Source organism: Anser cygnoides, chromosome 1 (genome assembly GCF_040182565.1).
Source record: "Anser cygnoides isolate HZ-2024a breed goose chromosome 1, Taihu_goose_T2T_genome, whole genome shotgun sequence".
Lineage (NCBI taxonomy): Eukaryota > Metazoa > Chordata > Aves > Anseriformes > Anatidae > Anser > Anser cygnoides.
Window position 1 is genome coordinate 211,859,281 of NC_089873.1, and position 14,410 is coordinate 211,873,690.

Below are 14,410 nucleotides of genomic sequence, written 5' to 3' on the forward strand. Positions count from 1 at the left end.
ATCCGAAGGAATTCAAGACAAATTGTTAAGAGGATGGAGTTAATAAAATTTGAAAAATTGAGGCCTGTCACTCTACTAAACTTTTTTCGATACCGCTGACAGAAACATATTTCCCCAATGAGTGACCTTCCGCAGCTGCTCCAGCTAGGCGCTGCCGCGCGGGTGCTGGGCGAGAGCCAGCGCGCTATTTATCAAATATGATAAGCCGGGGCCTACTAATGTGAGCAGGGAGGTGCAGGAGGGCCGGGGGAGGAGGCGGCCGCCTCGCACAGCCCGAGGTGTCGCCCAGGTGTCCATCTCCAGCCCCAGACAGCTGGTGGGAGGTGACGGATTGCCTCCTATTAAGCCCGGCGAGGCCGGAGCCCGCTGGGCGCACGCAGCGGGGCCGAGGCGCCCGGCCGTGGGCGGCTGCAGGGGTGGGCGAGGGCGGCGGGGAGGGGGCGGCGAGGAGGGAGGTCAGGCCGGGGCGCTGATGAACCGGTGGCCACTTTTGGCGTTCTATTAGCAGGCAAAGTGACACGGTTATTTATGGCGGCGTAATATTTTATTGCTGCCGGTACTGGAGGTGGGAATCGACCAGTCGCGCGAGTCGGGTTCTATCAATTATTGCAGCAATTAGTCAAGTCGTCAAAGCCATTAACAGGGGGATTAGGCCAATATTGGAGAGCCATTATTGATAGATCCAGGAGAAGGGAAGAGCCGAACAAACCTCAGCCTTCATTTGAGATGAAAGCGGGCCTCGCCTCGAGGATGTCATCACTTGGAGAGCCCCGGACGTGCCCCCTGCGCGGCGGGGAGGGGACCGGGAGGGCTGGGGAGGGGGCGGCGAGCTCTGCCTCCGTGAGGGATATGGAGCGGCGGGCCCCGGCCCTGCGCAATCTCACCTGTCTCCATCATATTCTTTATTTGCAATGACAAGGCTTGCAATAGAAATTACTCTGCGTCGAATGTTTATGGAGCACATTTTTCATTCTGTAAGCAAATATAGATCCCCGATGCCAATGCTTGGGAATGGCTAATCTCCCCGGCTCGCGACAGCGCAGCCCTCTCTCCTCTTTCATATATTATGATTGCTGCTCGCTTTTATGGAGCGCTCGGGGTGCTCGGCGCATCCCCGCCTTCTAGGAGCAGGGGCTGCCGCCCGCCTCGCGCGTGCCAAGGTAGCCGCTTCGCCCCGGGGTGCAGCGGGGCAGAAAGTGTTTGCCACGCTGCCTGCAGAGCGGGGAGCCTGCAGCAGCGCCCGGGCAGCTTTTTGGCAGCTCCCGTCCCTCTCCCGTCCCTCCCTGCCGGGCACAGGCACCCGCAGCCCTCCCTGCCCCGCTGCCGGTCACCGTCACCCCCCCGGCTCTCAGGCTGTGGGCCGGCACTGCCCAGCACCACGACCGGCTCTGCTCAAGGCTGGGTGACTTCTGCCGCTTTGGCACCGCCGGGGTGGTCAGGTTAGCTCAAGCACCCTGCCGGGGGGTTCAGCCCAGTCGGAAGGTTCCTTCTCGTGACCTCTGGCTGGCTGGCACAGCAAGCTGCGGGGGCACAGGGTACGTGAGCATTTGTGCCGAGTCCCTCTCTGCATTAAGAGATGCTTCCTGAGGTGCCGAGAGCCAGAGGTGAGCCCTGTGGGACCTTGCTTGCATCTCTGGCTGCTCCCCAGTAGCTCTTTCTTCTCATCTTGGAGTGCCCTGCCCCAGATCGCCTCTACACGCTTACCGCTACTTCCCGCCGCACCAACTGGGACCAGTTTGACTGTCTGTGTCCCTCTGCAGCCCGACACGTCTGGGGAGGGGACAGGGGACAGGGAGCTCTGGGCAGGCTTGTTTCCGTGAGGATGCCCATCTGACTCCCTGCACTAGTTCAGTCTTCGGGGTTTGTTGGCTTTTTTTTTTTAATTTATCTCTAAATAAGAGAATGATTTTTCCCCAAAGGCCACTTCTGTAGGCTCACGGTGGCAGCTGCTCAGCAGACCGCAGCCATCTCCAGCTCCAGCGTGGAGTAAGAGAGCGGAGGGATGGGATGGCGTGTCCAGTCGAAGCTGCCGTGGCCCCGTTTGGCTCCCCCAGGATCAGTAGCAGGCGCTTTTGTCAGGCCGTATTTTCCTCTGGCGACCATGTGCTCTCGTCCCCGACAGCAGCTCTTCCCTGCCAGGCCAGTTGTTAGGGGTGACAATTCCTTTTCTTGTTCCCCGCACGTGTAACCGCTGGTTGTACATTGTCCCCTTCTGATCCTGATACCCTCTGGAGCAAAGGTTACGAGGGGACTCGGACTAGCACGGGGGGCACAAGATGCGCTTCGTGCTCGTTCCGTACCAAGGCTGAACTCTGCTCCCCTGATCTTTCGAATTTCTTCCTGCCATCAGGTGCCAACCCCCTGCAGAAGAACGAAATGGGACACACGCCCCTGGATTACGCCCGCGAAGGGGAGGTCATGAACCTTCTGAGAGCATCAGAGACAAAGGTGAGCCCGAGATTCAGGTGACTTTGTCATCCTTTTTCCATTATAAGAACAATTTTCAGGAAGGTCTGGTGCCTGCAGTGGAGGATCGCCTTAGCACACTTACACCTCCAAGATGTCATGCTGTTTTGGAAGAAGGCTGTGTAAGTTGATGACATGATGCATAAAGGAGGAAGAAAAGAACTGAAGTCTTTATGAGCTGTATCCATAGCTGTGTGCCCTTCTCTTCCGTGTTGATATGTCGTCCTTGACAGTGAGATACACAGGGACGAGCAATTCTGTCCTGCAAGCCCTTGGCAAAAATACAGTAAAACCGAGATATTCTTTTACTTTATTTTCTGAAATTCCTGGAAGAAGGATGAGATCTGAGAATTAAAGTTCAGCTGTGGGCCTGGGGTCCACGTATTCACAGGCACCAGTCTAAGGCAAAAGACACTGATTTCTGCTGTCTGGCTGTGAAATGTCCATCGGGTCCCTTCAGCCCCACTTCCTTCTCGAGTGGGCTGGAGCCGTCCGTGTCCCTTCCGCGAGTCACGGTTACGAGGTACGTTAAAGAGGGAAAAGATCCCTGCTGGCGGTGGCGCTTCCAGGAAAAGAACAAGAGGGGCAGTTAAGCTTAGAGGTTAGCAGGTTATTAGACAACGAGGGACCTGCAGCCTGGTGTCAAGAAATGAAAAGCAGTCGGAGGAATGAGGAGCGGAGCCTGGAGAGCGCCATCAGTCTCGGTCCCGGCAGGGCAGGAGGGGCTCAGAGCTGCCCTCTGAAAGGGCACCGGTGCCACCGGGTCGCTGCAGCAGAAACTGAGTCACGGTGGGGCCAGGCTTGCTTCTGCTTTCCGACTTGTCCCCTGACGTTGCCTACCTCAGGTTCTACAGGCGTGGAATTCGAACTTGCCTCTTGGAAACCTGAGGTTAAAAACTCGCCCGTGCGTGGAAGATGATGGAGGGAATTTAAACTGTGGCGATGACCGCATTTAGCAGACACCATCAAGTCAGTCTGCCAGGCAGTCACGTCTGCTGGACAGCCTGTGCTTGCCTAGGAAAACCCTTGCCCCAGCCAGACTTCAAAGCCACGTTCCCCGACCAGAAAACCTGTGTCCGTAGCGCGGAGCACGGCGCTCCTTCCCCTGTGCTTTCCGTGCTAGATCAGAGCGGGGAAAGTGGCTGCAGAGCTGACGGCGCCTGGCGAGCTGCGCTCGCTGGGACAGCTCTCCAAGCAAGTTTTTAGGAAGGGAAGTTGAGAATAAAGTACTTGGGATCATTGCAGGAGGAGGGAGGAGGAATTATCTGCTGGGTAAAGAGTCTCTGGGGTCCAGCACCGGCAAGAAAACCCGCCCCAAACAGCTTGAAGAGCTGCTTTGGTTTTTATGCTTAGCTAATAGATGAAGGGGAGAAAGGAAATATATCTGTAAAGATGCTCCCGATGAAGATGATTGTACTTGTATATAAAACAAAAGACAGTCAAGGCAGCTCGTGATGAATATTCAGCTGGGGGGGATGCAGTGCTCCAAGGGCTGCATCCACCCCAGTATCTGCGTTCCACCGAGAGTCTTTGAGAATTTATTGCTCATTTTAATCACTGCTCGAGAATGAATTGGCAGAACTATTACTGGATGGGCACATCCCATAGATTTTATTTACATATCCTTGTGACAGAATAACAAGGAGTTTTCATATGTATTTTTAATTTATTTTGATTTCCTTTATCCTTCTAAAAAACTCCGTGTGCGCCTTCCCCGTGCTAGACCACGCTTGCTGGTATCGAGGGCTCCTGAGCTGGTTCACGTTGCTGAACGCTGCAGGTGAAGCCTAAATAAGCTGTCGGGTATATTACAGGGCTGAAAGGCAGGGAGTAGCCCTTGAAACTGCCTTCTGTGTGTACCTGGCCTGAGAGCAGCCCCAGGACTGATCTCAATTCCCAGGGTTCTTCCTTTGCCCATTCAGTTGTTGCTCCCCAACACACCCGGCAGAGTGTCAGGGGCTGAAATTTATTTTTAGTGACTTCTCAAGCTTTCCTCAAAGACGGTTTCCTCAAAGTCTTCCTTCCCTTCGGTGCGGTAGCTAAAACTCAGCTCTGGAACGCGTCGGTCACATTTGCTTTTCGGCCACCAAAACTCAGCACCGTGCTCCCACCCTGTCCCTCTGAGTGTTACAGTCCACAGGGAATCTAACGTCTGCTTACGGTCCCAACCTGACCACCCAGCGGGATTTCCTCTCTCTGTCAGTGGCTGCCGAAGGGTTTTTAAGAAAGCGATGAGCCCGGACGAGCACGTCGTCGCCCTTTCCCCGTGCTCCCTTCTGGCAGGCAGTGGTGCGAGGACTCCCCGAGCTGGACCTCGTGCCCGCTTCATCGCATCGGATAGCCTTTGGGGGAGCTTTGAAAGAAAACAAACATCCAGTCATGGTTCTAGTGTAGTCTGCTTTCTTTCCACAATTCAGGCCTACATTTTGAGGAAAATGTCGGGTTTGGTAGCTTGGTAAGTGTCTGTTAGGCTACACCCAACTTGATGTGTAGAATCGGGGGGAGAGTAAGTGGCCTCACAGCAAAAGCTGATTTTTTGCTGTCTGTAAGCCCCCCGGAATTACTTCAAGATGCTGTTTGTCCTTCCCACGAAAGGACCGCTCTCCCAGCCTCCAAAGGCTGTAACACCGGGATAGCTTTCTTCACGTCCCTGGCTTGTTTTGCAGCTGCCCAGAAGTTTATCATCCTGGCTTCTTTCAACCTTACAAATTCCTTTTCCTGTAAGGTGAAAGATGCCGTGCCCTCCATGTCTGTAGGTTTTCTGCCAAGTTTCCTCCACTCGGTGTTGCCCACAGCCGCTGGCACGGGGACGCTGGAGCCGTGGTGGCACAGGGCAGCAGCAGGCTTCTCCAGAACACATCCTGAGCAGAAAAGTGTAGTGGGAAAGCTTGCAAAAAGCACCGTGACTGTGCAGCCTTTGCCCACGAAAGGGGCTTTCTTCCTACCCAGGGACTTTCTTGATGTTGGTCTTGCAAGGAGGGAGGCAGAGCGTCCTGCCCGTCGTTCCTCCTCTCCGTAAGCCCACGCGAATCATTCAGCACCCTGGCAGCAGGGATCGCCTTCTCTGCACTTAAAAAAAAAAAAAAAAAAGGGGAGGAAGAAGGGGAGGGAGGAAGAAAAGATTTGTCAAGACGCACAGAAAGACGCAGAGCCGTAGCTGGAGCCCCGCGATGTCGGTGAGGCCGGGGGAGCTCAGCGCTGGCACGCTGGGGTCCGGCCCGCCCGTGCTGCTCCGCAGGGATCCGCAGGGAAGTTACTGCTCCGTGTGAGGCATCGGGACTGGTGGCACCTCTGTTACACGCGAGACTGACAGCGCTAGTCAGAATCGGATTGCTTGCTATTTCTTGTTTTTTAACTCGGGGCAGAGTCGCTCCCAGCCCAGCAGACACCGGCAGCCTGGCGGGCGGCGGGGTCCTCCCCAGGGCTGACAGCAAGGCCCTCCTGCACCCTTTGACTGCTTTCTAGGACATTAGAGGGGTTTCTCCGTCCAGAAGGTGCTTTGAATGATGTGGCCGTGTACCTACGTTAAGTTCCTCACTCTGCAGACCCCGTGGGCTCTGGGTGCTCTGCCCGTCGCTCAGCGCGGCTCCGTGGGACGGCTCTTCCCAGAGCAGGGATTTTCCTGAGGAGAGGCCATGTTAGCAGTGCCTCTGGCCCTGATGGAGAGTGGAAGTCAGCAGGAAGTTTTGCAGCACGTTTTAAGGACGCAAAGGGGCTTTGGGATTTGTCCTCTTTCCTCTAGAAATTCACCGCGCTGTAAGACCTGCTCCAGCTGTGGGCATCTGCCAGGTCCTGTCCCCGTGAATCTGAGATGTGCTTGTGTCAGGTGTCTCTGCAACCTCCTGTTGGGAGGTGGCTTTGAAACATCCGAACCACAGCTTTAACGTGGTCAGGACCCAGGAGAACAAGTGCTTGCACTCATCCCCTCCGTGTCTTTGCAGTCTGAGCTGCGAAGGCGCCACGCTCGTCGTGCATTCTGCACCCAGCCGCCAGCTCCAGCTGCACCCAGCTGGAAGCGGTGCTGGCGGCACTGGCTCTAAAAGGCTCCGCTTCCTGCCGAGCTGGAGGTGGAAGGAGGCAAACACCCCAAGGACAGAGCTCCTTGCAGTGCTCTCGCGCTTGTCTGCAAAGCCGGGTGTCTGGTGTGCCCGGGGCGCAGAACAGGGCGCAGCAGTGCTCCTCGTCCCGCTCTGGGGTGTTGGACTCTTTGAACAGGGGGTGCTGGCAGGTAGGAAAGAAATGCAGGTGGAACAGTTAAGGCTTTATTTTTCAAAATGAACAAGTCCCTAACGGGTTAACAGCCCGCTAGGAAATTTGAGAAGGATCTCAGTTGCCCTTGGATCACAGGCAGAGGAGCGGTGCAGTCTGGTTTTCCCATCAGCTGCCAGGTTTCCAGCTGCTGCCCTCGAAGCTCGCCCCATCCTCTCCATTCCCCTGCCCTCAGCCCCCCGTTGCCAGCAGACCCAGCAGTTCCCTCTTGCCACCTCTCGGGCTGGTGCTGCCTCCTACCAAGCCCAGGCTGCTTCCTGGCGACCAGGGGCAGCGGTCTGTCTGTCTGTGCATCTGTCTGCCCGTCTGTCTGTCAGGCACGCAACCACAGGCGTGCGCGTTACCAGTCGTTCCTCGTGCTGCTCAGAAGTGCCAGGTCCCAACGTCTCCTTCCCTCTCGCAGTTCCAGGAGGAGCAGCGCCGCAGGGAGATCGAGGAACGCCGGAGGTTTCCGCTGGAGCAGCGGCTGAAGGAGCACATCATCGGCCAGGAGAGCGCGATAGCCACGGTGGGAGCAGGTAGGACCGCTCGCTCGCCGCTCTGCTCTCCCGCAGCTTCTGCTCCTCGGCGAGCGTGCTGCCGCCTCGAGCCGTGACCCGAGCTGCCTCCCAGCAGATCTCAGCAGCCCACTGAGGCCGGGGAGGTCCTGCAGGCATTTCCTGGCCGAGAAAGAGCTTGTTCTTCATCACAAGAGGGGCTGCTTCAGGTGCCGAGGCAGTGCTGCTGGATGCTTTCTGCTCAGGCCCGGAGTTAGAGCCCTTCGGTTCAGGATGATTTCTCCCCGCTCTAAGCACGGTGGCCCAAGGGTTACAGCTGGCCTCCAGGGGCTGCACCGCTCACCGTTAGCATGTTCTCAGCTGCTGGCTGAAATACGGTGCCTGAACACGGTGACACTTGAACATCTTTTTCACGGGACCATTTGTCTTAAGAATATTATTCATTAATAATTCACAAGCAGTTCCGTGCAGCTTTATGCGCATAAACACCTCTCACACAGACTGCTTGGGGAACCTTCCTGTATTCCTTACAGACGTGGGACTTTGTTCCACACAAAATACAAGCACGCAGCTCGGTCACACTTCCCTGGCCCTGTGTGCACCATCAGATCAAAGGCCATTTTAGCCCCGTGTCCTGCCAGCGGAGTGCAGAGACCAGCAAGACAAACAGAGGGGTGTTGCCCCGCTCTACCCACTCCACGTCCAACAATTTGCAACCCAGGAGTTCCCTGACCCAGAAGCTACATCTCTGTGTGCAGCAGCCTTCGAGAGATATTTCTTCTTGAGTTTGTCCAGGCTGCCCTTGGATGCATCCTTTGGCAGGCAGTTGCATAGCTAGCGAAGGAATAACATGGTTTTATTTGCTTTAGATCTGCCTCCTGGTAGTTTCACCTCGTGCCCTCTAGTCCTGGTGTCGAGGGAAGCATTGGCTGCTGAGGAAACAAACAGTAGCGCAGCTGAAGCGGCTGCTGCTCATGGCCCAAAGCTCTTCTTTCCTCATCACGCGCCGATTTTGTTGGGAGCTCAGAGTCTGGCTCCACCCTGGTCAGTGGGAGTCAAGGTCCTGGGCTCTCAGCCTGCGTTTGGTGGGAGCTGCAGGACGTGCGGACCTCTGGGGAGATGGGATGGCTACCAGCAAGCAGAAGGGCGATCTGCCTCCTGAGCTCTTTCCACCTCCATCCTTCTGGGGGTGTTGCTCGGTAAATACCGATGATAACACCGAAGCAAAACCTGTTGTCAGCAGCGTGTCCCTGCAGCTTTCCCTGCTCAGTCCAAGACGTACACGGGGGCACATCACCGTCCCCTGCCGGGAGCAGGATCGGCGCACCGGCCACATCACCAGCCTGCGCTTTAAAGCCCTCTGCCTGTACCTGTCTGCTGCTGTTGCTTTCTGCCTGGAGAGCTGCTCAGGCTGGCTGTGGGGTGGTAAAACACTCGGTGACTTACGTCTCTCACGTCTGGCCTGGAGCGAGTTCAATCGCCCGGTGTTTCCGTCTCTGCGTCGGCTGCCACCCCTGGGGCCACCTTCCCAAGCTGTGGTGCCGGCGCCTTGTTCTTGAGGTGTTCCTCCTGTACTTCAAATTCCGAGTTTTCCCTGGTAAAAATTAAATAAACACAGTGAGTAAATGAGGAGCCTGGCCTCTTGTGGCTGTGCTGCAAGCATACAGCGCGCAGCCAGGTTTGGAGGGACCGGCAGCGCTTTCCAGCAGACCGGCTGCTGGAGCTGGGGGAAAAACCAGAGCAGCTTTTAGGCAAAGAGGCCCGAACAGCGACCTCGCCTTTCAGATGAGCGCGGACAGTCGCTCCGAGCTTAACTTCGTTATGCTAATCAATTAAGCACGTTGAGACAAAAGGGTGCTGGGCATCTGTAGAGCAGGGGGGGCCGCGTTCTGACTATGTCGCTTGGCCTAGCCAGCGCCGTTCCCTCCCTCCCCGAGCCCTGTGTGGGCTGCGGGGTGCTTTTTCCTTGTGGTCACCCGTGGGTGCAGCGGGGGCAGCCTCTCACCTCTCAGGAGCAGTTCGTGTCACCCTGGGCACCGCACCGCCGTGGGGACATCGGGCTGTGTTACCAGCACTGAGCTGGGCTGGGCTCGCTTTGCCAGTCCCAGGCCTGAGAGCCCCCGTACACTGTTAACAATTCCTCGAGCATCCCAATTCAGTGCCTGAACGCCGGACGGTGAGGTAAGAGGGCTGAGGTCAGGGCAGCACCGCGAGCGCCGTGCCGTCCGTCGTAAATACAAAACCCGCAGCAACCTCGTTAACAAAGACGAGTCCTGTGTGAGCTCAGAGCCCTGGAAAGAGCGAGCTCTCCTGCAAACACAACAGCCACCCTCTGTGTTTTGAGAGCGGCTGTGCCTGGGGGCAGCAGGACGGGCTAATTGGGAAGCTTTGATTAATGGGTAGTGCCTGCTTCTGACACAGGTGGTGTTTCTGCACATTAAAGTGGCTGCCTTTATGGAGGTTTCTCTTATTGAATTATAGGGAATGTGCTTGATACCCCCGCAGCCTCAGGATATCAGACCAAAAGGTAGCAGGAGAGTCTCCGTCCCCTCCTCCCCCCTTCCCTTCTGCCCCATTTTGGCTGTTTGCTTTCAGGAAGGGTGAATTTAGAGACATTACTTTTTCTTTCAAGCACTTCTTATCTATCCTTGTAATTTTTTTTCTTCCCAGCTGTTTTTTGCTGCCACTTCGCGGACTCCACGTGCCTCCCGTTTGCGCTCGCTGACACGGTTTGTTGGCCGGGCGCCTTGCTGCACACCGCGTCTCCAGATTTACCGAGGCCAGCTGATATGTTTAATTTATAACCGCTGCCTTAATTGAATAATCCGATTTAATCCGGCACTCGCTGCGTGGTCCAAACAGTCTCCAGAGAGGCTCAGCCAAGAATACAAAGGGGACGGGAGCTCGGGGTTTGCTCCATGGGTCGGGGTGGCAGGGACGCACGGAGGCTGTGGCGGTCAGGACGCTCGTGCTGCCTGCACCACCTGGGCGCTGTCCTGTCCTTAGCACGGGACATATCAGAGCCCTGCAGCTCTGTGCTGCTACCCGACGTAGGACAGACGACGGCAGGACCGGGGGTGATGATTAACTGCTGGGAACAGGGCATCTCGAGGATGCTCTGACCAGGCAGCGTGGCTGTGGCTGCGTGGTGCTCCCCCCGGTGCGGGCGTAGCCGCTCGTTGCACCTCAATGCCATCCAGGTGAAATTCTGCATCTTGTGGCACGTCAGGAAAAAACCCCGGGCAGGTCGTTCCTGTAATCCCGGGAACTGATGGGAGCCTGGATGCTACAACTGCTCCATGCAAATGAACAGCTAAGCGGCTTACGGCTGTGTTTCCAGGGCACTCTCATCAATTATTGTACTCCGAATCTGCTTAGGTCTTCTTTGCTGCTTCACTCGAATATGCGGAGGCACCGGGGTGAAACTGCGTGCTGCTTAGGGATCCCACAGAAAGCATCTCCTCTCTCAGACTAGACACCCAAGGAGAGCATTTTTAAGTAACTATATATGTTTCGTGATCTCATGTCCTAAATATTAGGACGGAGGAAGAATAGCTCTGTTTTACAGATAGATAGCATTTGCCAGGCAGTGGGCAGGTAGAGGTGGGGTTGCAGAACACCACTTCCAGCGCTGATTTTCCCGTCCTTTCGGGTTGAAGCGATTTGCATCGGGACTCTTCCCGAAGTCGACAAGGAGGGAGGAAGGAGAAGAGTTGTTTATTTTTTAGTTCAGAGATTACAAATAAAAGAGTAGTGCGGAAAATCTACTTTTAAAGTATAAAATGCCAAATGGTGAAGGCGCGGAGCGGTTGTGATGTTGAAACCAGCGGGAGTTTCAAAGCTGGGGGAAGACGGACGCACGGGAACAGCACCCTGCCCTGATCCGAAGGAGCGGGTTTCCATTTGGACGAAGTGTTCTCCTGCACCAGTCCCGCATTTCAGCGTGCGCAGGCACCTGTTACACCACGGCCAGCGGTCCCGTGCCTGCCTCCTCCTCCTCCCCGTGGGGGCACGGCCGGGGGGACGCGGGGTCCTGGCGGAGGAGAGCGGTCCCGCGGCGGGTACGGACCCGGAGACATCGCCCCCGTGGCACCCTGAGCCCGGGCGGTCTGCGAAGCACCACCGAATGAATTGATTTGATAAATGGACATTTATTACACTCACAAATTGGCTGAAACCAATTTCGGTCACATCAACCCCTGATAACTGCTAGGGTATTGATTTGTGTAAAGTAATACAGTGAATTTATCAGTTCAATAGCAAGCTGAAGGGCCTCTCGGAGACACAGCGCTACGGTTACGCCGTTACAGATGTCCGAAATAAAGTGAGAGCACTGCGGCGACGCTGGAAATGGCTCCAAAGAAGAAGGCCCGGGCGTCATCGTCAGCCTCTTTGCCTGGATGTTGGGGCTGAATTTCCTAATGAAATTTCAGTAACGCAGCGCGACCTACCTCTTCCTTTTTATTTATTTATTTCTGCCGTCCCCGGAGCTGCCAGGGGAAGGGGGCAGCTCGCCAGGAGGCACGCCGCAGCCTTCTGCAGGGCCATCGTGCACAGCACGCAGCCTGGGCTGCTGGTACCAACCCCAAGGAAAGGAGCGTTCCCGGGGGCTTCCTTCGCTCTGCCTGAGGTCTTCATCCCTCAGGCTGGCACCGGCGTCCTGCTTTGTCCTAACACAGCACCTTTGTGCCTCTTGCCGAAGCCGAACTGCGCAGTGGCCAACCTTAGGGCTCGGAGGTGGAGAGCTGCCTACAGCCGTGGCTGTCAGGCCTGGGGCCGCAGCGTTCCCTCTCTGCAGTCAACCAAAATCTTTCAGCTTTTCCGTATCTGAGGCTAGGCTGTGTGCTAGAATATGTCATCATTTTGAGGCTGCTTACAGAAGGGCTTTTACACCTCCTCACTCTTGATCTAGCTAACCCGCCGCAGACAACGATGATCAGCACCTTCCAGCCGAGCCCTCGTACTGAATCACGAGCACTCACTTTATGGTAGGTTTTTATGGCGTGGTTTATATCACTGGAGCTGCTGTGGGTGAGCCAAGCCGTTAGCCATAAAGCGCGGTGTCCTGCTGCAGAGGCGACTGAAAACAGACGACACTTAACCTCGCCGCCTTTGGACCGCTGAACGTGCTGACCCCGCAAGTGGTCACTCCGTGCCCTGAAGCAGAAGTTTATTGCCTTTATTATCCTAGCTGAAATAGCTGCAGAAATTGTCGGTGGTCATGTTATTCCCCATCAATTTAAAAAAAAAAAAAGCCTACCCCTGGTATTTGACCTCCCGTTTGCTGTGATAAAGGACAGGGAGGGAGCACGTGCGCCCGGCCGGGGAGGGCAGGGGTGGGACACGCAGGAGTGCGGAGCTGGGATGGATGTGCCCAGCCCTCGTCTGCCCCTGGGACCCATGCAAGGTGCCTGTTGCCCCTCTCGTTAGGGCATTGTCTCTGCTTTTCCCCTTTCCCTGCTCATGCCCGGACGTCCCCGCCGTGCACTCCTGTGCCCTCGCAGCCCGTGGGCTCACCCCGAGCACCGCGACGCCCGGGCAGGCTGGAGGTGAGCCGCGTCCGGATGGAGTCCAGCCCTGCAGCCTGGCTCTGCGCCCGAGCTAATTAAGCCTTGACAGGAGTCAGGACTTATTAGCACGGCTGAAGCCCTGGGTAATGCATCTAGATCGCGTCCGGGCATGAGCTGGCAAGTCCACGTGGCACTGGGGCTCGAGTTTCCACGGCCGGCACCGTCCGAGCGCGCGGTGCCGCTCTGCTGGGTGGACGTGCCCCTGGGGCTTAGGAACCAGGAGGTGCTCACGGCCACTTGCCCTGGCCCCCCGCCCAGAGCTGGGGGTGAGCTCGGAGCTTCTGGCTGGGCCACAGCCCCCTGGCGGGTCCCCTCCGTGCTCCGCAGGTCGCTGGGGATTCAGGCACACTCCTGTCTGCGCGCTGCTCTGACGGGTAATCACCTTCGTTATTAAAACACGTTCTGCGCTCTTCCTCGTTGGGATTCATCTAGCTCCAGCCCCTGGAGCACGCTAATTTTGTCTGCTAGATGAGAGACTCGTGTGCTTTCTTGTGGGGATGCTTAATGACTGTGGTCAGGTCAATCCTCAAACCTCTCGTTGTTAACCTCAGGAGATTGATTTTTCCTTGGTGTTTTCAGCCTCACTTGAGGCTTTGTGCTTCCTTTCCCAATCCTCGCCAGGTCTGTCGGCTTTCGGCCTACCTGGCTCTCCTGCCCGCACTCCTGAGACGCGGACACAGCGCGGAGCAGCGTGTCTGCACGCGGGGCTCGCAGCCGCAGCTCGGCACCAACAGCTGCTCGGTGAATGCGCCTGCAACTCCTCGGTGCGCCTGTGCAATCCACCTCTAGTGCTGCACTCCTGCGGCTGCTGCCTGACGTCTTGGGGGTTGGACCCGATCATCTCTTGAGGCCCCTTCCAGCCCCTACAATTCTGTGACCCTGTGATCTCCCCACCCTGTCCCCTGCTGCCGGGGGCACCTTTTCGCCGTCAGGCTGTAGCCCGAGATGTTCGGCTTCTTGTTACCTGCCAGATGACGACGTTTGTTAAATATTTCCCCTGTCGGCTTACCGTTCCCGTTCTGCAGGGAAACTTTGCGTGCCGCCCTTGGGGTGCCTTTTGTTGAGAATCTTTTTTTCCCATACCCAGTCAAGCAGAGGTTTTTCGTGGGCTTCCTTTCTCTCTTTCTCAGGTTGAGTTTCAGCGTTCCCCATTTATCCAGGTGCGCTCCAGCTCCAGGCGGACAAAAACCCACAGCGTCCCCGCTCCGGGGAGACAGGGGCAGTTGGAGTCCCAGCGCTGAGGGACCAGGACACACTCTCATCCTGGGCTGAATTTTTCAGTGAAAATCACAAAGGAAGGGGAAGCCGTTCTCACTCGTCATCTGGGGTGCGTTTGGTGGGGGGGTGTCCGACAGGCAGCAAACACGGAGCGTCGCAGGGCCTCTGCCGGTCTCTGCGCGCCGTCAGGCCGCGGGTCCCTGAGCAGCTTCGCTCTGTTCACCCTCCTGCAGGCCTTTTGCTTCTGCCGCTTGATTTCTCTCTGCTGCCTGAGGAATAACTCGGGCTGTAGCTCTGGCGTCTCGCCCGCTTCGTGCCCCGCTTCCACCAAGCGCGCTGCGCCGCATCCTTGGTCTCCCTGACAGCCGGCGGCTGCCGAGGCGCAGCTCG

General features: G+C 56.6%; 1 protein-coding gene across 3 annotated transcripts in view; it reads left to right on the plus strand.

The window, feature by feature from the left end:
* Positions 1–14,410, plus strand: part of CLPB (ClpB family mitochondrial disaggregase) — an 80,854-nt gene that overhangs the window by 48,739 nt on the left and 17,705 nt on the right. For 2 of the 3 annotated variants that reach the window (XM_066990083.1, XM_048047975.2), the window contains 2 exons: positions 2,351–2,448; positions 7,139–7,253. In XM_066990083.1, the coding sequence (XP_066846184.1) occupies positions 2,351–2,448; positions 7,139–7,253 (213 nt within the window). The remainder of the gene's footprint in view (positions 1–2,350; positions 2,449–7,138; positions 7,254–14,410) is intronic. The other variant, XM_066990084.1, reaches the window with a different exon arrangement.